The sequence below is a fragment of the Herpailurus yagouaroundi genome, unplaced genomic scaffold (assembly GCF_014898765.1).
Source record: "Herpailurus yagouaroundi ecotype Mexico unplaced genomic scaffold, PumYag 67525, whole genome shotgun sequence".
Taxonomy (NCBI): Eukaryota; Metazoa; Chordata; class Mammalia; order Carnivora; family Felidae; genus Herpailurus; species Herpailurus yagouaroundi.
This window is the reverse complement of record NW_024420331.1, coordinates 2,221,803-2,247,174: the sequence shown is the minus strand read 5'-3', so window position 1 is coordinate 2,247,174 and position 25,372 is coordinate 2,221,803. Positions and strand designations below refer to the sequence as shown.

The 25,372-nt window shown below is 40.9% G+C and overlaps 2 protein-coding genes across 6 annotated transcripts in view; one reads left to right on the top strand and one right to left on the bottom strand.

The window, feature by feature from the left end:
- Nucleotides 1-25,372, bottom strand: part of ARHGAP6 (Rho GTPase activating protein 6) — a 457,219-nt gene that overhangs the window by 97,750 nt on the left and 334,097 nt on the right. The gene's annotated exons all lie outside the window — the stretch shown is intronic.
- AMELX (amelogenin X-linked) lies at nt 7,687-21,933 on the top strand. Of its 4 annotated transcripts, XM_040467634.1 has the most exons (8): nt 7,696-7,830; nt 10,405-10,483; nt 14,569-14,672; nt 16,039-16,104; nt 18,014-18,061; nt 19,451-19,495; nt 19,764-20,189; nt 21,773-21,933. In XM_040467634.1, exons 4-8 carry the CDS (start codon nt 16,051-16,053, stop codon nt 21,776-21,778), a joined length of 579 nt encoding a protein of 192 aa, XP_040323568.1. In that variant the 5' UTR covers nt 7,696-7,830; nt 10,405-10,483; nt 14,569-14,672; nt 16,039-16,050; the 3' UTR covers nt 21,779-21,933. The 4 variants fall into 4 exon arrangements, with proteins under 4 accessions (XP_040323571.1, XP_040323568.1, XP_040323569.1 ...); XM_040467637.1 differs by lacking the exon at nt 18,014-18,061 and having other exon boundaries at nt 7,687-7,830; XM_040467635.1 differs by lacking the exon at nt 10,405-10,483.

Sequence of the window (25,372 nt, the reverse complement as noted above, 5' to 3'; positions counted from 1 at the left end):
AGAGACTCGCCAAGAAGCACTTTGGCAACACAAAGATATAGCCTTGGCCTCACATTCCTCCTCTGGAACCCTGTCTAGGATGCCACTCTTTCCCACTGAGAAGAGGACACCGTTTTCTGGCACCCAAGTTGATCTACGTTAGACCTCTGGTGGGAAGAAAGGCTATCAGGTGAGAATCAATCCAACAAAGCTCATAACGGATAAAATTCTCTACTCAATAGTAACAAGGCCAATGTGGCTGCTTTAGCACGGAACATATTTTATTGTTTAAAATGAAAGCATTTAACCAACTATTGAAAATTTACTAATTTCATATTAACAAGAAGAATGCCATAAAATATTTCCCCACGGGCCTAAAAGTGCCCAATTCTGCTGCCAAAGTCCATTTTCCACAAATGCTGGTTTCCACAAATGCTAATTTGAGAAGGAACAGAGGTACAACAAAATGCCACTGTTTTCCTTTGCAGCACTTAAATAATGCTTTCTCCACATTTCCCACTGCCTGTTCCAAGAGCTGTGAACCCACTGTCCTTTGATGTTTTTCAAATACACATAAGCCACATCCTTTTCCAGAAAGTGAACACTGTTTTTCCACCACCTCAGATTTTAGATGATGATGATGAGGATGATAATAATAATAATAAAGATTTTGACTAACATGGCAAACAACTTTGAATACCTATTTTAGGCTGAACGCTGTACTACATGCATCACAAGAGGAATCTCATTTAATCTTTATAAAAAAATGATTAAGGAAAGTATTACCATTAACATATGTATGTATGAGCCAACCAAGGTACAGAGAGTTTAGGTACCTTGCCCAAGGTCACAGAACAAAAAGTGATGGAGCCAGAATCTGAACATAATCTGATTTAGAGCCAGTCTTCTGTAAGCAGTAGGCCAGTGGTCCTCAACTGGGGTGATTCTACCTCCCAGGGACATCTGGCAATGCCTGGAGGCATTTTCTATCCTCACAAATGAGAGGTGGGGTGCTCCTGGCATGTAGTGGGAGGAGGCCAAGGGTGCTGCTAAGCATCCTTCCGTGCACAGGACAGACCCCCACAACAAAGAATGATCCCACCCTAAATGTCAAGAGTTTCAAGGTTAGGAAACACTACTCTAGTCTCATGCCTCCCAAAGACCGCCATTTTGAATGGGCCATTTGGGCCATTTGTTTGAATGGGCCACTGTTGTTTGGTAAGATATGTGGTTCTCATTTCTGGGTTAGAAAGCTCCGGCTCCACCTGGGAAATGAGGTTATCTTGTAGCATCAATTTGCTCAAGCATTGCAGTTGGCAGTTTTACACTACACCCTGGCATCCTGGGACATTAGGTCATTTTAGTTTTTGCCTTTCACTGGACACATGAGAGAGGCACTAGCCCAGTAGGGAGTGTCTGAGAGGGGCCAGGAAGAAGATTCTGGTTCTCATTAGCTTTGCCTTGTAGTCCAGAAAGCACGACAGCAGCATCTGCGTCACAGATAATGGCAACAGCAAAGGGACACAGCCACAGTGGGTTGCCTGGGGTGCAGACCGAGCTCAAAAGTCAAAATATTTTCAGAGAACAGTTCTGCCATATCTACTCAAAACGTAATTGTTCATACCATTTGACCCAGCAATTCTAAGAATGCATTTGATAGAAATATTTACAAAATGTGCAAGACACAGCCACAGAAACTCATTTCAACACCACCCCTGATAGCAAAGCAAAATAAAAACAATAGAAATGCATGCATATGTTCACCAAAAGATGTGTGCTCCAATGTTCATGATAGCATTATTTTCAACTGCTAAACTCTGTGAACTAGCCAAATGTCCATCAAAGGAGAATAGATAAATGCAATATAACCACACAATGGAATACTACATAGCAGGGAGAATGAATAAACAAACTCCAACCATCTACAATAATATGAATGAATCTCACAGACACCACTTGGAGCAAAAGAAGTCTGGCACAAAAGAAAACGTACCGTATGAAATCATGAATACAAAGTATAAAATCAGGCAAAGCCAATCTGTGCTATGAAAAATAGATTAGAAGTTACTCTTGGAGGGAAGTGACTCGAAGGGAGTCCAAGGGGGCCTCTTGGGTACTGGTCATGTTTCTTCCTCATCTTCCGCATAGTCGTGTTCGTCTTGTGGAAACTCATTAAGTGGTAGGCTTGTGCAGCTTTCTACACGCGCATTGTATATGTAAGCATCAACAACGTAAATGTCCATCACTGGATGGCTGGCTAGATATACTATGAGGTGGGATGTCTACTCAATAGAATTCTGTTCAGCCGTCCAGAAAAATGAAGTCACCCACTCTGTATAAACGTGGAAAGGTGACCGCTACATATGAAATTAAATAAGGATGTGGTAGAATGGCACGATAATATGTCTACTATGATTTCTACAGGAAATACGTGTTAGTGTAAGCACAGAAAGTTCCAGAAATTATATCCTCAAATGGTTAATAGTAGCTGTCCACTTGAGGATGGGATTCCCAGGGACTTTGACATTCTGCCTAATGCATACCTATATTGTTGAATTTATTGGTAAATACGTTTTATGTTTGTACTCAGAAAAAAAAGGATAAGTAGAAAGTTAAGGTGAACAAAATACGCCTTAAGTTTGAAACTGTTATTATTTCATCGTTCAGGAAGATGAGGGTTGTTGATGGATGAAGGAAATGATAATGAAATAAACCCAGTTCCTCGCCTGCAGGGTTGCTAATTGAACCCAGTGGTGGAGGTCACGTTGGTTTTTGTGCTGGCAATCTGAACAATTGATTCAAATTAGCACTTGTGTGCTGGGTTGTTCCACATTCAAATCTAGTTATGGTGTGGCCACCGCAAACGGGATTCTTGGCCACACAAAAATGTGTCTACAAAACGGCCAAACGACTGGCTCTGTTTGATTACATGAACAAAACCATATAGTCAGAGGAAGGAAAAATCAAAACAGCTGCACCCAAAGTAACCCACTCGGATGGGTGGTTCATGAAATGTACCCATTCATTGAATCAACATTTTAGCAGCCTCATGCAGACTCCGTGAAAGATCCAGTCTGAAACGAAATACTCATGAAAAAACCAAGAGACCATATGAAACACTTTTTTGGCCCACCGTCAGCAAACGTTTGCTGAGTGCTCACTGCGGTCTGCCATCATGATAAAACTGTGGGTCTGATTCTACTATTTTATAATTGATTGCAAATGTCATCGTGTTGCGTGTTCTTAATTCCCTCCATGGCACCGAATGGAAGTTCACTTAAAAGAAAAAAAAAACGCTGATACGGGCAAAGTTGATAAAACTACAACTTTTCAAATATAGTAAAGGTCTAAGAGACATATAGGACAGGCGGGGAGATCGTATCCCACGGATCTCAACCCTGGCTCCCCATCAGACTCAACTGAAACATGGTATCTGGAGATGTTCCTAGCCATCGACATTTTTGAAAGGTCCCCAGGTGATTCGAAACTACAGTGAGAGCTGGAACCGAGGCTCAGACCAATTGACTCAGAAGCCAGGTGTAATGGGACCCAGACATGAGTACTACTGAAAAGCTACACGAGTAGTTCTAAAGTATAGTCTGCAGTGAAACCAATTTTTTCTAAATTAACATTAAAGAAGTCAGAGGTGGCCTTCCCAGAAGCATTTTGCAAAGAGACCCCATATTACTTGCTCTCAGATTGTGAAGTGTTGCTAGGAAAATGATCACATGAAATTCTACCATGATATGGCTTCAGATGTCTCACCATTATTCATATATATATATAGAGAGAGAGAGAGAGAGAGAGAGATCATTATAAAATCTTGAAAACATGTTTAGAACATGTATTTTTAAATAAATTTTTAAATGTTTATTTTTATTTTATTTTTCAGAGAGAGAGAGAGAGCGAGCGAGCAGGGGAGGGGCAGAGAGAGAGGGAGAGAGAATCCCTAGCAGGCTCTGCGCTCGAACTCACCAACCGTGGGATCACGATCTGAGCCAAAATCAAAAGTCGGACACTTAACCGACCGAGCCACCCAGGCGCCCCTAAATAAATATAAGTCGGAGTGAGTTTAAGGCACTCAATTATATCCCTGATATAAACAAAAGCTAAAAGCAACATTGTGTAATTGTATTTACAGAGAAGACGCCGTGTAACGGGCAACCTATTTGTAAACACAATCCGAGCGAATTAACTAGCCTGATATCACTGCCATACACAGGGTGTCAAGTCCTAGATGGTCAAGGTTGCATAGCCTAAGGCAGACTGAGAAAACTCTTCCTTAAAGTTGAGAGCAGGAAACATGCCAGTGACTACCTCAAGGCTTTTAAGAGTCCCAGTCTGAGCAGGGCACATCTTGAGAATGAGAATGGACGGAAGGCATGATTTAGCCCATTCATTTATAAATGAGTTACCAGGGAGGATGAGGGCCTCCTCCACTCATGCATTTCGGAAGAGAAAAAAGGTCACGCTTATAAAGTGATTTTTTCTGAAATTTACGTATTTCTGAAGCCCACACACTTCCTCTCTTTCCTCCATTCCTTAGACTATGTTAGATTAATAAGATATGACTAAACTATGATTGCCCACTTGTTTTCATTAGCCACAGTATAAATCAAATCTCATGCTTCTTTTTGCTTGCTCAGGGGTCAATTTTAGCACTGAGTTAAACAAAACTCCTTGGGAACCATTAATACACCTTTACGGTTCTAACATAGACCATGCAAAATTTAAATTGTATACTTTTTCAATTATTAGCAGCACGCATGGTTCCAACCCTTTATAATGAAGAAGACCACTGGCATATTCCATTTATTTTTATTTTTTTCATAATCATTTCAATGCTTTTTAAATAATCTGAAAAATGGGTGATTTTTTCCCCACTGGATATTTTTTGAACAATAATTTCATCCAAATAACTATTGTGCTGCTTTCCATATTCGACCCATTATCGTTTTCTTTTCTTAAAATTTTTTAATGTTTATTTATTTATTTTGAGAGAGAGAGAGAGAGCACACAAGCAGGGGAGGGGTAGAGAGAGAGGGAGAGAGAGATTCCTAAGCAGGCTGCACACTGCCAACACAGAGCCCGACGTGGGGCTCGAACTCATGGATCGGGAGATCATGACCTGAGCCAAAATCAAGAGTCAGACGCTTAACTAACTGAGCCACCCAGGCGCCCCTCTTTACCATTTCTAAAAGGAATGACAGAATTTTAGAACTTGGGGCTCTATGGTTGGACCTATAAGGACCCTGAAACACCAGTCTTTCCACAACTGCATGCTGGGTCCAGGTACCGACTCCACTTCCTGTACCTCTACACCCAGTTCAATTCTCTGGTAACTGTGGGTCTGTGGTCCTCCACTGGGAGCAATTTTGTTCCATTCTCCCTTAGGGAACATGTGGCTATGTCTGGAGACACTACTGGCTGTCACGACTTGGGGAGGAGGTGCTATGGGCATCTAGTGGGTGGAGCCCAGGGAGGCTGTTCAACACCCTACAGTGCACAGGACAGCCCCACCACAATAAAGAATTATCTAGCCCCAGGGGCGCCTGGGTGGCTCAGTCGGTTCGCCATCCAACTTTGGCTCAGGTCACGATCTCACAGTTCCTGAGTTCCAGCCCCGCATCGGGCTCTGTGCTGACAGCTCGGAGCCTGGAGCCTGCTTCGGATTCTGTCTCCCCCTTGCTCTCTGCCCCTCCCCCACTCGTTCTCTCTCTCTCTCTCTCTCTCTCTCTCTCTCTCTCTCTCTCTCTCAAAAATAAACAAATGTTAATAATAATAATAATAATAATAAAGAATTATCTAGTCCCAAATGCCAAGACTGCTAATGTTGAGAAACCCTCTAGCACAGGTTCTCAGAGTCACTTTCCAGCCACGTGTTCTATGATCCCATTTACACAAAGTGTCCAGAAGAGGCAAATCCACAGAGATAGAGACTAGACTGTGGTGGTCTAGGGCTTGGGGAAAGGGAAACACAAAGAGACTGCTACGGAGCATGGGATTTCTTTTCAGGTGATGAAAATGTTCTGGAATTAGACTGTGGGGAAGGTTGCAAACTTTGCAAAGATACAGAAAATATATTAAAACTCACTCAATTGTACATTCTAAGTGGGAACTTTATGATATGTAAATTCTGTATCAATAAAACGATTAAAATTCTTTTCATAGATCTTTTAATAATTTCTTTTTTTAACATTTATTTATATTTGGGGGGGAGGGGCAGAGAGAGGGAGATACAGAATCCGAAGCAGGCTCCGGGCTCTGAGCTGTCATGGGGCTGACATGGGGCTTGAACCCACGGACCGTGAGATCATGACCTGAGCCCATATCAAGAGTCAGAGGCTTAATCGACTCAGCCACCCAGGTGCCCCAACACTTCATTCCTTTTTATGGCTGAATACTATTCCATCAGATGGATACTGTGCCATATATTTATATGTGTCCTACACCTTGGATGTTACAGATACTCAATAAATACTTTATACTAATGCTTTAAAAATTCTAGAGATGTGTGAAATGCTATTGAGAATAAACTTAGCACGTGACTATGATTCTCCTGAGAGCATGATGATGATACAGATGATGCACTAGGTAAGACCAAAAAAAAAAAAAAATGGAGATTTTGTTACTATTTTTGTAAAACTATGTTAGCATTATCCTGGGGGAGATGTTGTCTACAATTAGAACAGACTTGCACTTACTCCACAGATTTCTGTGACAGACTAGTGCATCTGTTTAATTTCATTTCAAGTAAAAATTGCCTGTAATAAAATGTATGTGAGTAGAATTAAATTAATTTCTGGTCTTCTTCCTGATTTATTTCATTCCGCTGAATTATGTCAGCTTCAAATCTAGTTAGTATCCCAAGCAGACATACCACTCATGATGCGATTTTTTTTTTTCTTAAACAGGCTATGCTATCACTGGATCTTGACATAAGTTAGGGATGTGAGGAAGAAGATGCTTGCTGGACAGCTGCTCAGGGCTCTGTCCGTGTTCGAGGGGCCAGGAGCTAAAACAATAACTGGAGTGGTTACCAGGAGTGACAACACATCGCTGATACTTAGGTCCCACCACATATCTATCTCTTGTTTCCTGTAGAATGGGCGGATCGCATAAGAATCATATTCTGACATTTTGTATTTATATCCCTGTGGGCAGTTCGTTAAGAGACGGAGATGAAAAGTATGCCACTAAAGTGTAACAATATAAGAATGTTCTGTCCAAGAACAATAGGGGGAACTCTGCAGAGCACATATGTGAGAACGATCATTTCCAACCTTTTAGGCGGTGACTTATTTCCTATGCTGCATTAAATTTGCTCCTTTCTGGGGCGCCTGGGTGGCTCAGTCGGCTGCCAGTCCGACTTTGGCTCAGGTCGTGGGTTCGAGCCCTGCATCGATCGGGCTCTGTGCTGACCGCTCGGAGCCTGGAGCCTGCTTCGGATTCTGTGTCTCCCTCTCTCTGCCCCTAACCCACTCGCATTCTGTCTCTGTCTCTCTCAAAAATAAAGAAACATTAAAAAAATAATTAAAAAAAATTTGCTCCTTTCTCCCCTTAAGAAATTACTAAAATTGCCACTATTAATATTGGAAATCATGTTTATGAAGGGGTGAATGTACAGTGAATGACATCATTAGCTTTCCCTTACTGATGTCGCCCCATTTTCCGGGCAGTAAGGTAAGTGTGCCAAAGAGTCAGGAATACTGGCTGAGGTCAGGCGTCACGGGCCAGTGACCCAGCCACAATTTTGAGCTAGGCTGTCCTCCCAAAGAAAAGTTCTCTCCACCATCGCATGTTGCTTTCGTTCAGAAAACACCAGTCTGTGCTTGCGTATGCTGAACCCCGGTAGGTAAATGCAACTTACTCTGGTGTACTTTGCCCAATAGGCAGAAATCAAAATGCTTGTTTTTACGTTACCGTGTTATCTCTGTTAACACAGATGTAATGTTTTCGCTCCCGACAGTTACCAGTTAATTATAACCCACCAGATATTTAGCAAATGTTTACATATCTTTCAAATTACAAGCGGTATGAGCCCTTTCGGTGCATGCTTATATTATTAGGATATTTTCTACTACTAATCTAAAAGGGGCCCTGTCGCTTTAAAAAGTCATGTTTTTGTCTTTGAGTTTATGTTCGGCTTTTTGTTTTTTCCCTCCGGGAATGAATATTATATAAACCCAGGGCCTATGGGAAACAGAGCCCTGTCACTCATCACTCTTACTGAGCACAAATGAGAAATTATACCCCAAACCTCTTGTGTCTCCCCTGCATTCTTTCTACTCATGGATTATTTAGAATAAATAAAATAAACTCTTGGCTTCCCAGAGACTTTCAGAAATGAGACTCTTAGATAAGCATTGTTAATATTTTGGTGACGATCTCCTCAAATGGAGAAAAAGGAAGAGAGGGAGGGAGGGAGGGAAAAGAAGGAAGAGGAGGAGAAAGAATTGTTTTAGAGAAAGCGAACTCTGAATATTTTTGTCACTTAACTACATGTCACAAACATTTTTCTATGTCAACAAATACAGACTAACACCCTCCCTTTGACTATTACATGTACTATCGTTGATTTGAGCAGCCCCCTGTTGGTAGACATTTTGTTCTCAATGTTAGTTCATCGTGAAAACAGCAGGCACTGCCTATAATGAACTCTTCCCCCGATGACTCAGTGTGTGTGCATCGGTGAATACACAATCACTGCGAAAGCAGAAAGTGTAGGACTACAGGCTGAAAGACTGAAGTGGTCTTATTACAATTAATACCTTTTGGTGTCACTACTCTCCCTCTGCTCCCCCGTCACCCCTTTCTCATCCTCGGACACGCAAGCACAGAATGTGTTAGTTTCCTGAAGCCAAGACGGATGGTTTGTTCCAACACCCACTCCCAGAATTCTCTGGAGAATTCCAGAGGCCGTGAGTAGTTTGAGAACTGGACCACTGTCCTATTCACATTTGTACTCCAAGGCCGATGACTGCATTAGGCATATACTAAGTGCTTGATCGTGGCTGCTGAAGTCATATCATAATTTTGGCCTTTGAGAGTTATGTTCAGAGCTTGTGACCAAGGGCCATGTCCCTTTCCTGTGTAGCTGTTTTATTTCCTACCGCTTCATTTATAAGTGTCACCTTTTCTTTTCAGGACACCCGTGGCTTGCTAAGCCTGTCACCAACTTTGATCACCACTTTGAATTACCCACCCCAATGCATTTCCCTCTTCTTCTTAAATTTTTTTTTTCATCGTTTATTTATTTTTGGGACAGAGAGAGACCGAGCATGAACGGGGGAGGGGCAGAGAGAGAGGGAGACACAGAATCGGAAACAGGCTCCAGGCTCTGAGCCATCCGCCCAGAGCCCGACGCGGGGCTCGAACTCACGGACCGCGAGATCGTGACCTGGCTGAAGTCGGACGCTTAACCGACTGCGCCACCCAGGCGCCCCAGATTTTTTAAGTTTATTTATTCGTTTATTTTGAGAGTGAGCGAGCGGAAGGGGAGGGATATATATATATAGAGAGAGAGAGAGAGAACGGGAAAGAGAATCCCAAGCAGGCTCTGGGCTGTCAGCACGGATGCTGACATGGGGCTCGAACAGTGAGACCATGACCTGAGCAGAAATCGAGCCCCATGTCAGCATTTCTCTCTTCCTACTTGTGCCCTTTTGCTTTCTGGTTCCTTACCTCTGTTATTGCTTATCTTATGTTCCCTGTCCCAAGTCTACACACTTATTAAATGCTGTTAGCCAGTAGAAGCTCCCTCTTTTTTTTTTTCATAGCTTCAAACAACCAGGCCGAAAACACAGCGAATTCCAGGGCATTCTGGAATAGGTACTAATGGGTTGCAATCAATAAAGTATATGAATGTGAGCCAGAGAGGGTATTTTGTTGTTATTCTTTTCAAATTGCTCCTTGGGCTGAAGTCATTCTAGAAGCTTAAGATAATAATAATAATAATGACTTTATTATATTAAGCAAACAAACTCAGTGACAAGTAAGAAAAGATCAAGCAGATCTATCATAGTATATTTGCTTATAGTGTACTCCAGTTTGAACTAACAGATCACAGCCAAATATAATAAGGAGGCTAGGATAATGGATTCTAAACCTTTTACAGTATCTCCCTTTTTAAGTTCTTATTAAAGTCCATTTGCTGGAAAGTCTATAGGAAGCATTGACAGCAATGCTGAGTTATCCATCTTAGCTGTTTAAAAGGCCCATCAAAATCAATGAATCAAGAAATCAAGGGCACCTGGCTGGCTCAGTTAGTAGAGTACGCAACTCTTGATGTTAGGGTCATGAGTTCGAGCTCATGTTGGGTGTAGAGATTACTTGAAAATAAAATTAAAAAAAAAAGCAATCTTGGCTTCTTTGTCTATGGAGAATCCACGTAGGTTAGGTACTTTTTTTTTTATATTTTCATAGTGTCATGAAGAACTCTACACCTTCTTCAATTGATCAACACATCCATCTAGCACCTAGCTTGTAAAAGAGACTTTTCTAGGTAACAAAGAGCTCCCAGGGAAGTATAAGACACAATATCTGACTTCCCAGGGTTGCAAAGGGAAGTCACTGTGTCTACTGGAATCACTTAGTGGTGGTGTACCTGAGTTCTGAAGAAGGTACGACTACACTCCAGCAAAAAAACCAGCCTAGAGAACAATATTTTCTCACAAGTGAATATCAACAGAAGAAACGTTTAAAAGTCGACTTTGGCTCCAGTTACTTCAGAGTACTCACTCGTGAAATTATTCCAGAATATTGGACAATCTGGGACCTGCTTTAAAAGGAGATTTAAGAGTTGAGCTCAGATAGATTAAAAAAGGCTTCTGGATCTCCTACTACCCGGCTTCTCCAAAGAGCACCCACATACCTCAATGCCCACTAAAAACCAGGAAGTTCATTAAAACCCCCAAACAAAACAAAACGTCCTCCCAGCAGCCAAAAGTCAACACCACAAGACTGAAATGCTTGAGCTTTTCTCACACGTGAGCCTCCGGAGCCAACACCACTCAGAGCATCTCTTTACTTGCAGTCCACACAGAGTTCTAACAAGCTCGGACATAAGATTTTCCCAGCACACTATGAATTAGGAGCAGCAAGATAGAAGGGGAGAAGTCGTTAGCATAAGCAACATGGAAAGAGCAAAATGTGATGAGTTGTAAGTCAAGGGAAAGAATAACTATAAAAGCTGTTGTTGTTGTTGTTGTTGTTGAGTGCATACGATTTAGCCAGACATTGCAGGAGGTGAAGACATTTAAAATATGCTTCCTCTCAGAGCTCAAGACTGCTGGAGCTCTTGACTACCATGGTCTTTCTTCGTTAAACATATTCAGTTGGGCCAAAATGAGGAGACATAATAGTGGTGCGTCAGACTCTTGCTGCCTGGGATTAACGCATGCTTTCCCATCTCTGACCAGTGGCAGGCAGAAATCATCTGGGTTTTGATTTGCGCCAAAAAGAGTAGACGGCCTCCCAGCCTGAGGTCCTTCCACATGAGTTGCCTGTTTTGTGGCCCTGCTTAATCCTACAGGTCTCAGGAAGGATTTAGGGCAGCTGCTTCTGGACCAGAAGATGTCCCAAATGTGATTTTTGTATAAACCTTTCTTGGATGTTCCTCCTTTCCACTAAGCAAGAATGAGAACCTATAGGGGAGCCTGGGTGGCTCAGTCAGTGAAACGTCCGACTTTGGCTCAGGTCACGAGCTCACAGTTCGTGAGTTTGAGCCCCGCATCGGGCTCTGTGTTGACGGCTCAGAGCCTGGAGCCTGCTTCCGATTCTGTGTCTCCCTCTCTCTCTGCCTGCCCCCCAACTCGCAGTCTGTCTCTCTGTCTCTCAGAAATAAATAAACATTTAAAACATTTAAAACAGGAATGAGAACCTATAACTCATAAGGGTGTATATTCACTCATCATTTTGGAGGAAAGCTGGAATGAGTGAATAAGTGAATGAAGACACATTCTGGAGTCATCTTGTTATAGCTATTCCAGAGATGATGCCATAGAAAAAAATATTTTATGCTTATGATCCATTGTTTAAAATAGTGTGTTTTTTTTTTTAAAGAGAAGACAATATTTGATATCAAAGTGCAAGGAAAACAAGAACACAAATGCTTTGGAAATGTTATAGCCTCTACATAACAAAATAAGCAGTCAATCTAGTGAATTCTGTTTTCTTTTTTGACAAACTCAACTTATTGAAATAATTGCTTATAGAAAAAATTGTAATTGAAATTTTGTGTTTTCCCCCAAACATTAACTTTTAAACTGCATTTGTGGGACCTAAATTAGTGGAAGAAATTTCAAGCAGAGAGATCCATGTTTTAATACCCTATGACTCAGAATGTGCAGTGGGAGAAAATAAACAGAAAGAACCACATAATTTCTATTGTATTTGCCATCAAAGCCTGAACAACTGTCCATAGTGAATTGGCTATAACTCACTATGCAGTGGACCAGAGAAATTAAGGCCACAATGGGGGATCTTTCTGTTGATCCTTGTCAACAAATATGAGTCCCTCATTTTTGAAACATGACAGAAAGGAATGAGATAAACTTGGTAAAACTACAAGACCACTAATAGCTCACCAATGACCCTATTAATAGAGATTAACCACAAATTTGCAGGAAAAACATGTCCTGAATCCTTTCAGACACCAATATACGTAATTAAATAAACTAGAAAAAAAAAAAAAAAGATTGAAAAAGAACATGATGTGATTCTACATTACCCTTCCTCTCCCTCCTCCTTTCCCTTACCACCTTGCTGCACAACCCCCCGCCCCCAACCTCTTCCTCTTCTAAGTAAGCGGATGCCAATCCTCTTATAGAATTCATCAGTAAACATATTCACAAGTAAACGCAAACCTGGACACAAATGGCTTTTAGGACTATATTCTATATTGACTTTCATTCATACCTTTCTCCTGTTACAATCTTCCACTTCCTTCTTTGCAATCTCTCTCTGTCTCTCCCTCTGTCTCTCTCCCCGATTGAAACCCTGACTGAAAGAGCTACCTTTCTTCACCGTGGTTATTCATTCCCTACTAATTCATCTGTGAAGATCAACTTAGAATCTTATTTATTAGCACGTTTTAAACATTTATTGCACGCCAAGTGATGGGGTTGGGGAGGATGATAACTTTCCATTTCCCCCAGAGATGCTTCTCATTTAGTTTTCAACTAACCCTTGTAGGTAGATTCTATAATTATCCCCATTTCACTGATGAGGACACTGAGGCTCGAATAGGCTAAACCTCTTGTCAGTGGTCCCTCAACCCTTGGTGAAGCTGGGGTCAGTACCCACGTAAGTCTAAGATCTAGTTCTTAATAGTACTACATTGCCTTTCATGGGTATTTTCTCCTTGAATTTAATTCAGCCAATGCGGAGCATGTTTATAAAAACATACGCACGTGTACAAACTTTAAAAATATGACTAAAGTAGTAAAAGAGATCTCTGGCTATACTGCCAATGGTGTCTGGGTATATACTCAGCATTTCCTTTACTGATCTAATGTTGATAGACAACTCATCAGCTGCCTCTTATCACCAGTTACAGATTTGCTTTTTAACTGATCGGATCCTAGAGTAAAAGACAAAAATCCATGTGCTTTACTAAGGTAGAAGGGTAAAAGGCATATGAAATGAATAGCTAGATCATAGATCCTCTCAGAGGCAGAAGGGCTTCGGTTTTGGTTGTTTAGGCAAAGGAGAGGCTGCTGAGAACATGGGAACAATGGCACCTAAAGGGGAAGTCAAGAGGCTCTGAGAAAGAAAGAGGAATTTGGAATTGCTTATAAGAGAAAGTGGGATCGGGCCAGAAGGACGTGGGCACAAAGGACCATCATCCTGCGAGATTGTTATGTGGGAGGGGGGCACCACAGCAATGTCCCACACACAATGCTTAAGTGTGCAGTCTGGTGCGTGACGTTTCTCGCCTCGTCCTTCGGATCATCAGGAAAAGTCTGCTACTGTGATCGTCTTGAGTTCGTGGTTCCTTGGGGGGCAGGTGGGTTGTAGGATGGGGCCAAGGAGAAGTAACTTTGTCCCCTCTTTCAGTGGACACCGGAGTGGTGATAGAGGAATGGGCATAGGCAACAGAGAAAATGCATTCAATGGAAGTAGAAAATAGAGCAGTGGGGATCCCGAACTTAGAATCCCTCAGAGAAATACTGGGGAGAGCTTTGGGGTTTTACCAGAATGGGGGTTTTAGTCAACTTATCCTGATCTGAAAGGGATGACGAACCCTAGGGGACATGTTGATTACACTATAGAGACTCAACCAGCTAGCTTTTTGGGTAAAGAACAATGTTACGTTTGCCAGAACCAGGAAACAGACAATGACATAGCTCTTCTTGAACGTAACTTTGAATAGATCAGCATGTGCAGTCAACTTATTTGCTGACTTACAAACAACCCGATGAAATTTTTTGCCGGTTAAACCTATTATTGCCCATAATGAAAGACTCTAAATGCACTAATCACAACATGCAGCCTTCTGTTTGATCACAGTTTTTAAAACTTCATGATACAGGGGTTTTTAGGTATACTCAACACATTTTCCTTCAGAAATCTGATTGGTTGTTCTAGATGCTGTGAATGATATAAATTGAGCTCTCAGTTGGAAGAAATCTAAAGGATCAAGCATCCCTGAGTTTCAGACAGAAACTTCCTCTGAACACACATATTCAAAGGTATGTGGATTTTATTCATAATTTGGTATCCTTTCTGTTGTATTCATTTCCTTCACTGCATTTCATGTACGAAAAGATGCAAACGTATTCTGCATTTCTAATATTTTATGCTGTCATATTCAGTTACTTCTTCAGTCGGACCATAATTAAATTAGATTCCGATTACTTAGATGGATTATTTTACTCTCTAATGCAGCAACGTGTCTGTCTGTATTTCACTAAGTTTTACTTCCAGAATCCCAAAGCACTTTTGGGGGCCAAATTTCACAGTAGAATATTTATTTTCATTACTTGCCAATTAAGATAAAAATGCTTTTTCACAGGCTGTGATCTATCTACGACTTTAAAAGCCATCTTGTTTAATTACATCAAATAGAACCACCAACTAAATGTGGGGTTTTTTCCTCATTAATTCAAACTTAAAAAAAACAGATTTAGGAGGTAGAACGCGTCAGCGTACTTTTTACAGCCGGCATTATTACACAGGAGACTCACTTTCTTTGCAAAATTCAAGACCTTGCTTCTGACAGTTTTCATAGTCAATAATTTGTACCACAAAGCAGTGTGCGTATTTTAGGATGGCCTGTTCCGCTTCATGTCCCAAGGGTCATAAAGTGTATAATTACGGTACAGTGCCAAACAAAAAGAAGATGTCATTGACTAAACATGGACTCTTTCAAGCGGAAGTCATTCAAAAGTCATGGCATGATCGCACAATATTAGCACTGTCCTCTCCCTTCCATTCAACCACATCTTTTGTTCCCGATCTGGAGCTCAGAGATGCCACCTGAGGGACTTGCCTGAAGGCCTACCAGTTGAAACACCTGGAACTTCACTCCACTCCTTCCTTACTCTATTTTGGTAAATTCCTTAAGGCCTTTTCGCAGACAATTAGTCTTTGTTTTTAACAGCAGCAATGCTCAGGTGCACCGTACCAAAAAAAACCTTTTTTGTGCGTCCTGGTTCTGAAAGTATCCAATACTGTGCACCTGGAAGATCTCCTCAGCTTTTAGAGCCAACTCTATTCTTTATGATCGTTAATCATATGCTACGTTTAGCTTCTATGAATCCACAGGCTACACAGGTATAGGAGAGTAGCAACCAAATCGTGTAGTGTAGTGATAGATTGACATCTCTACAATTTGTTCTTCTCTCAACCTAAGTGAGAAGCATCCTTGTCACTCTCGTCATTCCAAAAGCAATGAAATGAGCTGAAAACTGGAAATCACATGTGAATGAAGTAACCTCACAAAGAATGGTCCCATCCTCTTTACCAGCGACAGACTAATATGGATTATGTGGGTTTTACGGAGTAGTAATTGTGTCTATATTTGCGAAGAGATTTAGCTGTCAACTTATATTTCAGGGCCAGCAAGAAATGGGGACCTGGATTTTGTTTGCCTGCCTCCTGGGAGCAGCCTTTGCTATGCCCGTGAGTAAAACACCCCTGCATAAGTCAATATCCAATTTCACAAGCTTGGAAATAAAAATCTGCCCCACAGTTGGTAAACTTTAGGGCTCAAGACAGTGCAAGATCAGATGTCCTCAAATGTCTCTGTGTTTCAGAAACACTTTGAAGAGCTTGTTATAAAAAAAAATATTCAGATGCCTCCACCCAAGATTCTGATTCAGTACAGCTGGAGTGGGGGTGGTGCCCAGGACTCTGCATTTTAACAAGCACCTCAGGAGAGTCTGTGGAAACAATTAGCTTGTAAATATCATCGCCCATCTCTAGATGGAGGAAACTTTTGGAAGGAACCCTTGAAAGGCCTCCAGAGAAAATGCTTAATCAGCCTTAGCCAAATACAACAAAAAAGCCAGTTTTCTCTAAAACCCACTTTCTCACAAGTGTCCAGCTCTCTTCCTGCCCTCCAAACTCCACTGCTATTACCCTTCAGAGGGTAAGATTTCTGTGTTAGGAATTTCTCTCTTGAACCCTCTCCCTGCTGTCAGAGGCCGCATCCCTTTGGGTGCACCTGCTAAGTACATGGGTGCTTCCGTGTGGTTGTCCAGAATCCTACCTCTGCCCAATGCATGTGGATATATTTTACATTCAAAGGTACCAAGGACCAGGACGGCTGACCCATTCTCTTTAGACATAAGCACATCAGGTCAGAGAGCTTAGATCACTATCAGGCAAAGCAGGACCCAACTGCGTTTCGGTGGCATAAGGAACAGTTGATACAACCAGAAGCCAGCCAAGCTTGCATATCTGCCTCCTCTCTTCCTCTCTCACCCACAAGACCAAGATTCTGTGCTCTGCCTTCCTAAAATCCTGCATTGTGGCAATTTCTAGTCCCCTGAGGGAGCCCTGCATTACAAATTGAGCCCTTTTTCCACTCCTCAAGTCAGCACCCCTATTCCCTGAGGGCTTACTTATATCAAGAAAGCACAGGAAAGGCAGTTCCCTAACGAAAAGTAGTTCACACTCAGATGAGAGCAAATAAACCTTCTAAAATACGAGCATTTAAAACTAATAGAGCCTTAATTAGCTCGATGTCTGAGGGAGATGTTCTGCATGATCCTGTCTCCTCTCCCTCTCCCCCACTCCAGGGCCAACCAGAATTGTACAATGCAGTCCTCAGTCACACGGCCTCCACTTTTGACAGGCCAGCCAGTCCTGGTTTAGATCATTATTCGGGCTGATTTTTATTTTGAACTTTCCATTTTTTCTTCCATAAAAAACTGGGACAGAATAATAAAAAGAAGCAGTCGAAATCAACTCTCTCACTTTCCATGGGATTTGTAATGTTTCCACCTTACCTCCCCATCTCCTCATGTTCATCAATAATTCACAGGCAGTTGTTTCCTTAGTTGTTGTTGCTGTGCTTTGCACACCAATTGTGAGGAACCTCTGGGATACTTAAGCACTTCTCCACCTCCTGATCTATAAGGGAAGGTTGGGGAAACAGTTCTCGTCGGTATTTCAGAATTGTGTAAGAGAAACACATCTCTCTTTCCAACATGGAGTGAGTTGCATTAAGACATAAAATGGTGGATGGGATAGAGTAGGATTAGTTGACAACATGGATGGGGGAGGGTGTCAAAGATCACTGGAGGATAAATGTGTCTGGTTTTTGCTTCTGGGTCTTGGGAAAGTCATTTAGTTGTTCTGGACGTCTTTAAAATAAGAGGGCTCTTCTCCTACACAGCGTACATGTTCAGACTAAAAGTAGACCTCAAATATATTCTGCACCATGTAGATTTTTTTTTAAAGTAGCTTCAGTCTCCCTTAATGTGAACAATTGCATATTGACTTAATCTCTTCCTCTCTCTCTCTCTCTTCCCCCCTTCTCTCCCTCTCCCTCTTTCTTTTTCTTCTCCTTTCCCCTCTATAAAAGCTACCACCTCATCCTGGGCACCCTGGTTATATCAACTTCAGCTATGAGGTAATTTTTCTCTTTACTAATTTTGACCATTGTTTGACTTAACAATGCCCTGGGCTCTGTAAAGAGTAGTGTGTTGATTCTTTGTTCAAGATGTTTCTCAGTCCCGCTTTTTCAGTTCCCATTACCAGCTTCCTGGTTTAAGCCCTGATGGGTTGCCTGAAGCCCGCATTGCCCCCAGCACACTCCTACTCGGCCTCTCTGACTCAGTTTCTCCTCCTTATATGGCTATAAAATTATCCATCAGGAACTACCACTCGGGGGGGGGGGGCTGCATGGTAGGGCAGAAAGTGAACAGCAAAGCTGTTCAGCCTGTAAAAGTTGGGGGAGTCAGCTGTTTTTTAAGATCCTTTCCAGCTAGAAACTCCTAATTCTAAGATGTTCACACTCTATGTGTCTCCTTTGTTTGTCTTTGCTGAAAGATCAATGATCAGTGACCAAGTGGTCTATGAGACATTCTGCAGAGCAATGGAAAGCATGAGATTTCTGGAAATCAGGTTTGAGGCTCTCCTCAACCCCATTCTAATCATGTGACCTTTGGCAAATCATTTTCTCTCTTTAAAACTTTGGTTTCCTCATCTGGAGAAGGGAAATAAGTATAATACCCACACTTCAAAGTATGGTTGAGGAGCAAAATGGTTATGCAATATAAAAGGTGTTCTGTCGAGTATAATTTGAGCAAGGTCAATAATGTGTTTGTTGTACTGATATCAAATGCTGTACTACTACTATGTGAAGGAGTCCCCAGAACTGAGGTTGTAACCAAGTATACACTGTTGCAAAAGGAATGAAACTCCTACTTCTTTGGTAGGCTCAGACGACAATCTGTGAATCTGTTTACTCACATGTAACCTGAGGAAAAGTGTTACTAAGAAGAATCTGAGGCAACATATTCTGTTAAACCTTAAGAGGTTGATATATTTGACCAGAAAACCTGTGTTTCTAGGATGAGGGACAGTTCTTCCACCTCCTTTATTTTTGCATTGTGACATCAGAGCAACAAAAGACACGACTCACGTTATATCACATTAATTTTTTTGTTTTGTTTTGCTCTGGCAAAGAAGAGCAGGAGCTGGGGAACTAAACAGAATTACTACTTCTGTGACCTCAGTCAAGCTCATAAACTTCTTCTCTAACTCCCCATGACCTTGTCCGTAAAAGTGAGTGTGATGATACTTGCCTCAGAGTATGTGAGAAAACACGAAAAATGTGTGTGATGGATGTAATGCAGTGCATAACACATAGGAAGCACCTGACAAATGTTTACCTTATTCTTTGATCTGTAGAACTCACACTTTCAGGCTATCGATATCGACAGGACTACAGCATCAGTGAGTGCATTTCATGTAACTAAACTAAAGCAAATGTATTCGAATGTCTCTTTTTCTTAAGGTGCTCACTCCTCTGAAGTGGTACCAGAACATGATAAGGCATCCGGTACGTACATTTTTTTGTTCTTTATTCCCTTAAAATATTAAGCATGTGTTTCAATTCCCTTTTAAGTGAAATAACATATCTATGCCACATACAGACACTAATGGAAAATCCAGTTTGTAGAAGGTCATATCTGTGTACACAGTTAGAAATTCTTGCACAGGAAAAATGCATAAATATTCATAGTCATAATGACAAAGACAACATGACTACTTCTCCAGTTGGAAGTCAATGGAGCCAATGGTAAACCTGACTCTTTGTTTCTCACCAGTACCCTTCCTATGGTTACGAACCCATGGGTGGATGGCTGCACCACCAAATCATTCCCGTGCTGTCCCAGCAGAACCCCCCGAATCACGCCCTGCAGCCTCATCACCACATCCCCATGGTGCCAGCTCAGCAGCCCGTGGTCCCCCAGCAACCAATGATGCCAGTTCCTGGCCAACACTCCATGACTCCAACCCAACACCACCAGCCAAACCTCCCTCTGCCTGCCCAGCAGCCCTTCCAGCCCCAGCCCGTCCAGCCGCAGCCTCACCAGCCCATCCAGCCCCAGCCACCCGTGCACCCCATCCAGCCCCTGCCGCCACAGCCACCTCTGCCTCCGATGTTCCCCATACAGCCCCTGCCCCCCATGCTTCCTGACCTGCCTCTGGAAGCTTGGCCAGCAACAGACAAGACCAAGCGGGAAGAAGTGGTGAGTATCCCTTGAAGCCACGACAACATCTGTGAAAATGTTGTAAAGCAAAATTGGCCCCCAGAGTTCTAAGTTCTCAAACAAACCACGATCTAGAGTTTCAGTAGCTACAGGTCAATGACTCTATTAGTCTGAGCATGTGTTGTAACTTTATATTATAAACAAGTTTATCTATGAGGCATAGTTTTTAAGGTGGGTTTAAGTTCTATGATTATTCTGAACTTCTAGAATATGTATTACTGAAACCCATTAATTTTAAGGATAGCAGTATAAGGGAATATCAGTTTTTCTTATATTTCAAGGGTTTAAGTAGCAAGAATAGGCTAGATTTGCACTGAAGATTAAAAAAAAAGGGGGGGGTAAGTTTTGAGAGTGGGGAGGATGCAAATAATTGAACAGGCTACAAAAGGTGGGTGGGAAATCTCTTTGAGGACCCTTTGAATCTCTTTAAAGGAAGATTACCCGTCTAGAGCGGTTTTTTAATCTAACTTAGAGGAAGCTAGATAGTCTATCAGATTCCTTTTCAGGGCTGGGTTCTATAGGTTAATCTTTTAGCAAGAAGTTTTCACAATTAAGCACAAAATTAATTGCATTACAGAAAACTCTTCCAAATGAGTGGGAAGTAGCCAATAAAATAAGTGACTCATATCCCTATTCCCAAACCCTTATTCTGTGTATATGAGATTACATAATTCTACTGCATGTATGCATGCAAATGTGATTCCATGTTATAAATGCTACTGAGGATGTTCTCCTGAGAAGCAGCGAAGGGTGAGATGGAAATGACCTGGATGGGGAGCTAGCATACCCAGGTTCCAGTTCTGGCTCTGCTTCCAAAGGGGAAACAGTATTGTACAAGTTACTTCAAATTCATGGGTGTTTTCCCTTTTTGAAAATAAGAGAAAGTGACTAACTCAGATATTTCAAGCCTCTGTCCAAGTACAACTACCAGAGTTTCCCAACAAGAAGTTATACTATCTGACATATGTGTCTTCACAATTATGAGCATATCTATGGCGAGTATGGGACAGAATATTTGAAATTGTATCCCAAATAATTTGGTGCCTATAGTTGATTACTAGCCTGAGGTAATGCTCCCTCTGTATAGAAAATGCATTTATTTATCTCTTTATTAATGATTAAAGCCATGAACTTTATAATGTGTTCGCATCTTGGCAGAGCTATGTATGGAAAGGTGACTTTGGGCAGGTAGTCTGAACTCTTTAAAACTCCTGTGTAAAATCGGAGTATAAATATTGATAGCTTCTTAGGGTTGTTTTACAGAAAATAAAATCAAGTGATGAGCTCAGAGCCTGGCGTGCAGGAAGAATTCAGTGAAGGGTAGCTACTGTTATTTTATTATTAATTAATAGCTGTAGGTGTCCTGAAGGCAAGGTCGTCCATTCTGGATACCTCCTACCTAATGACAAGGAGATAACAAAGAAACGTTGAATACTACAGAATTCATCTTAAATGGTTATATATTGCTTTGGCAGAACGGAAGCCACACATGTGATGTAAGTGATACTCGCTAGGAATATTTGTAAATTATTTTGATTCTTCCTTTTGTTGTTATTTTTCAGGATTAAGAGGTCAAAAAATGGGAAGAGAACTGAAGGAAACACTTCAGATGCTTTCAGAATGACACAAGAAAACGAGTTTCGCCTGCCATCACTTCGCTTAGTAAAAGCTGTAACTAAAAATCAGTACCACTAGCAAACAATAAAATGGCTTAAAAATCATCCCTATGTTTGTGCTGAATTACGCGTCAAATTTCGTGTCACTTCAGGGAACTTATTATAAATGGCTACTCTTGAATAAGGTGGGAACTGCTCATTTACACGTGCAAAGTTGACCATTCTGGAGGCAGATGAGGACTGTTTTCCCTTTTAGAGAGAATTTATACAATCTCAAAACATTAAAAAAAAAAAAAACACCCAGACGTTCATACAGTAGTTAGAACAGTAGATAAAGTGAAAAATTATGAACATGTATAGTCACTGAACCTGAACCAGATGAAAGTAAGTTTATATGAAGAATTCTTCAAATTGAAAAAAATAAGCTCTTGAGAAATGTTTATATTACAGAACAGATATAAGACTTGGAACACTGACTTTATACTTCACACCACATTAGTAACCAAAGTCTGATCTTTTGATCTCATTCTATGGAAGAAGATTTTTTAAATGAAATTATATGATATGTACAATAATGTACTGAATTTTAAATTATTGGGGTAATTAGTTTTCCTAAGAAAACTTGTATTAAATGGAGCTTCAAATAGAGAATCGCGGTGATTTTGTATACAAGTCATTTCTTTCACTTAATAATTTTTAAGATGATAAACTGTACTGTATAGTCTTCAAAATGTTAACAGATGCATAAAATGGACTCATACAAGTTTTCTTTCCCACTCATATTTATATCTGAATCCTTTTTTCCTCCTACACCCACACAGAATTGTAAACAATCTTTTTAGGGTTTACATTACACAGCACCCACAGTAACTTTATTCCAGTACCTTTATGATCAAGGCTCCTTAATCATTTTCTGGAATGAATAAACATAACTTTCCTGGGAGGGTCTTGATATTTAAACAACAACAACAAAAAACTTGACTTAAAAGAATTTAGATCCCATAAAAAATTAAGAAAACTTTTCATCAATTCTCATGAGCGAATTCCAATCAACATAGTAAATATTAATTTATCACCCTTTAGGATAAGGCACAATTCCAGACCCTAGTAAAAACAGTAGGTTCCCATCCTTAAGGAACCCAGAACATACCAAAGGGATAAAAGAAGCTCAGAAATACCGATTAGAGGAGGCCGAGCAGCACTGACACCATGACAGAATTATAGGCAAAATGCCCTGGCAAAAATGGCAGACTTGCTCAGCTAGCTGCACAACAGCTTTCCTCACCCCTCATTCCTTGTTGGCAAAGCTGGAATTATACCCAGCATCTGGCCTTTCACAAACTCAGGACAGATGAGGCCGTACCCTGGCTCAGGGAATGAGTGTTCACTCCTCCATGCCAATTATGGCATTAATTACAATAACATACCATATCCAACAATACCAAATATGGCATCTATTCCCTTTGCTAGTGACCGGTTTAGGAATGGGTTGTGATGGAACCTGAACAACGAATGGGGCCAGAAGGAAAGTCTTCTAGGAGAGGAAGAACTTCTGGGGAAAAAGATTACTTTCCAATTAAGCGCGCGCGCGCACACACACACACACACACACACACACACACGTGGTCTTCTGTCCTTGGATCTACTTGTTTGAGGATACGATGCCTGGAACTGTGTCATATTATGACCAGAAGGGGTAAGTGGAAAGATGTAGAGCCCTTAAGTCTTTGGTGGCATCACTGTGTCCCTGAATTAACCAGCCCTGGAATCATCTAGATGGATGACACACTCTATTTCCATGCTAGTGTTTTTCAACTGTGGGTCACAAATGATTAGTGGGTCATGACATCAATATCAGAAGCCCCATCATTTATATCATGTCAGCAAACTCTCTTCCAATAATGTAAAGCTTATATGTCCAGAACTAAGAATTAGTCAATTTTGTCAATGATTTTCCTGAAAAAAAAAAATCCAATAGATAGATAGAGATATATATCCTGGTATAGTCTCCAAAATCTATGCCTCTCTGCACACTTTGTCTTTCACGGTTCATGAACGTATTGCCGTTACATTTATTTCTACTGAGAAACATTTTAAGGGTGTAAAGGATGATGTTACTTGGAGACTATGTGGAAAAAACACAAACCTTGGAGTCAGATTGGAGTTGCTTTCAATTCTTCGGATATAAGAGGATTCTCTGGAAAAGTCATTGACAAAATAATTCTCCTTTTATAATAAGTCAAATGACACACATACCTACACACATATTCAAATCACATTTTGAATTACAGGGAAAAAGTCAAGCTTTGGACTCTGAAGACTATTCACTATGGAATGAGATGTACTGCATAAGTTAATTTTATGAGATATAGAAACTTGTGTATTCAGTTCAATCCCAAACATGTGTTTTAATGTTATCATTTTCATGGTAGGCCACAATGGACATTATTCCACCGCACTAAACAATGTATATTAACCACAAGATAGCATTTCCCTGATGGGCTAGAATGAGACTTATGAACACCCATCAGTGAGGTGTGTTGCCTTTGGCATTTTAGAGATCATAAAGCTCTTATGCCTGTTTTAAATTGCCCTCTCATTGTAACGGTTCCTTTCCGCTCTCAGTTACCACTTCTTTTTGTTAACGTATATATACAGCTTTTAATATGTAGCTTACTTTGTATACATATTCTCCATAACAAAATGAAGTACATTGGCCTCAGGATTGTTACTCTCAAAGTTCCACGATCACTTTGAGACTATTTAATTTCCTGACTCCCCAACTGTGGCAGATGGCTGCAACTGACAAAATTGTGACACGTAGATGTATGTAGCTGTCACCACATAGTGTAACATAACTGAGGTAAACTGAAGAAAACAGAGTGTTTCTAATTCATTAAGACTCGGGCTTAGTCAGCTGCCCAACGTTGTATGTATTTGAGTAGAATATGGAAGAAATTCACTAGATACTAATGACCAAGACTCAAAAGTACAGTCTGAAACAAATAGCAGTCCTAACCATAAATGCACTAATAAACCCAAACTTACACCCAAAGAATTCTCACATCAGGAAAAAAGCAAAAGTAGACTATCTACAAAAGCTGTGCTCTGTCTTTGAAATCGAGCTGAAGAGTCCGATGAAGTCCAGGAAACCACCTCAAGGAAACTCTTATCTCACCGGAACCACTCCCATGTCACTAAGAAATCTGAAATCTGCTCTCCACTCATTCACTCTTTGTTGGTGAGGACTTCAATATGCACTGCAAATACACGTCTAGGAATTACCTAAGAGAGTCATCAAAATGCATGAAAAGATACGTGCAAAGATGTTGATTACAACATTATTTATACCATGAGAAAGTGTACCTCACTTAAATTTTCTTACATCTAGCTGAAGGAATAATGGAAAAAAGTATGCCTTAGAAGAAACTTTAGTGGTGGAGCAAATGTTATAAACTAAAATTCAGGACCAAGATCATCTATCATATGTGCAAATTACACACGACCATAACACAGAGGTAATTTAAACATATACCCATAAATATG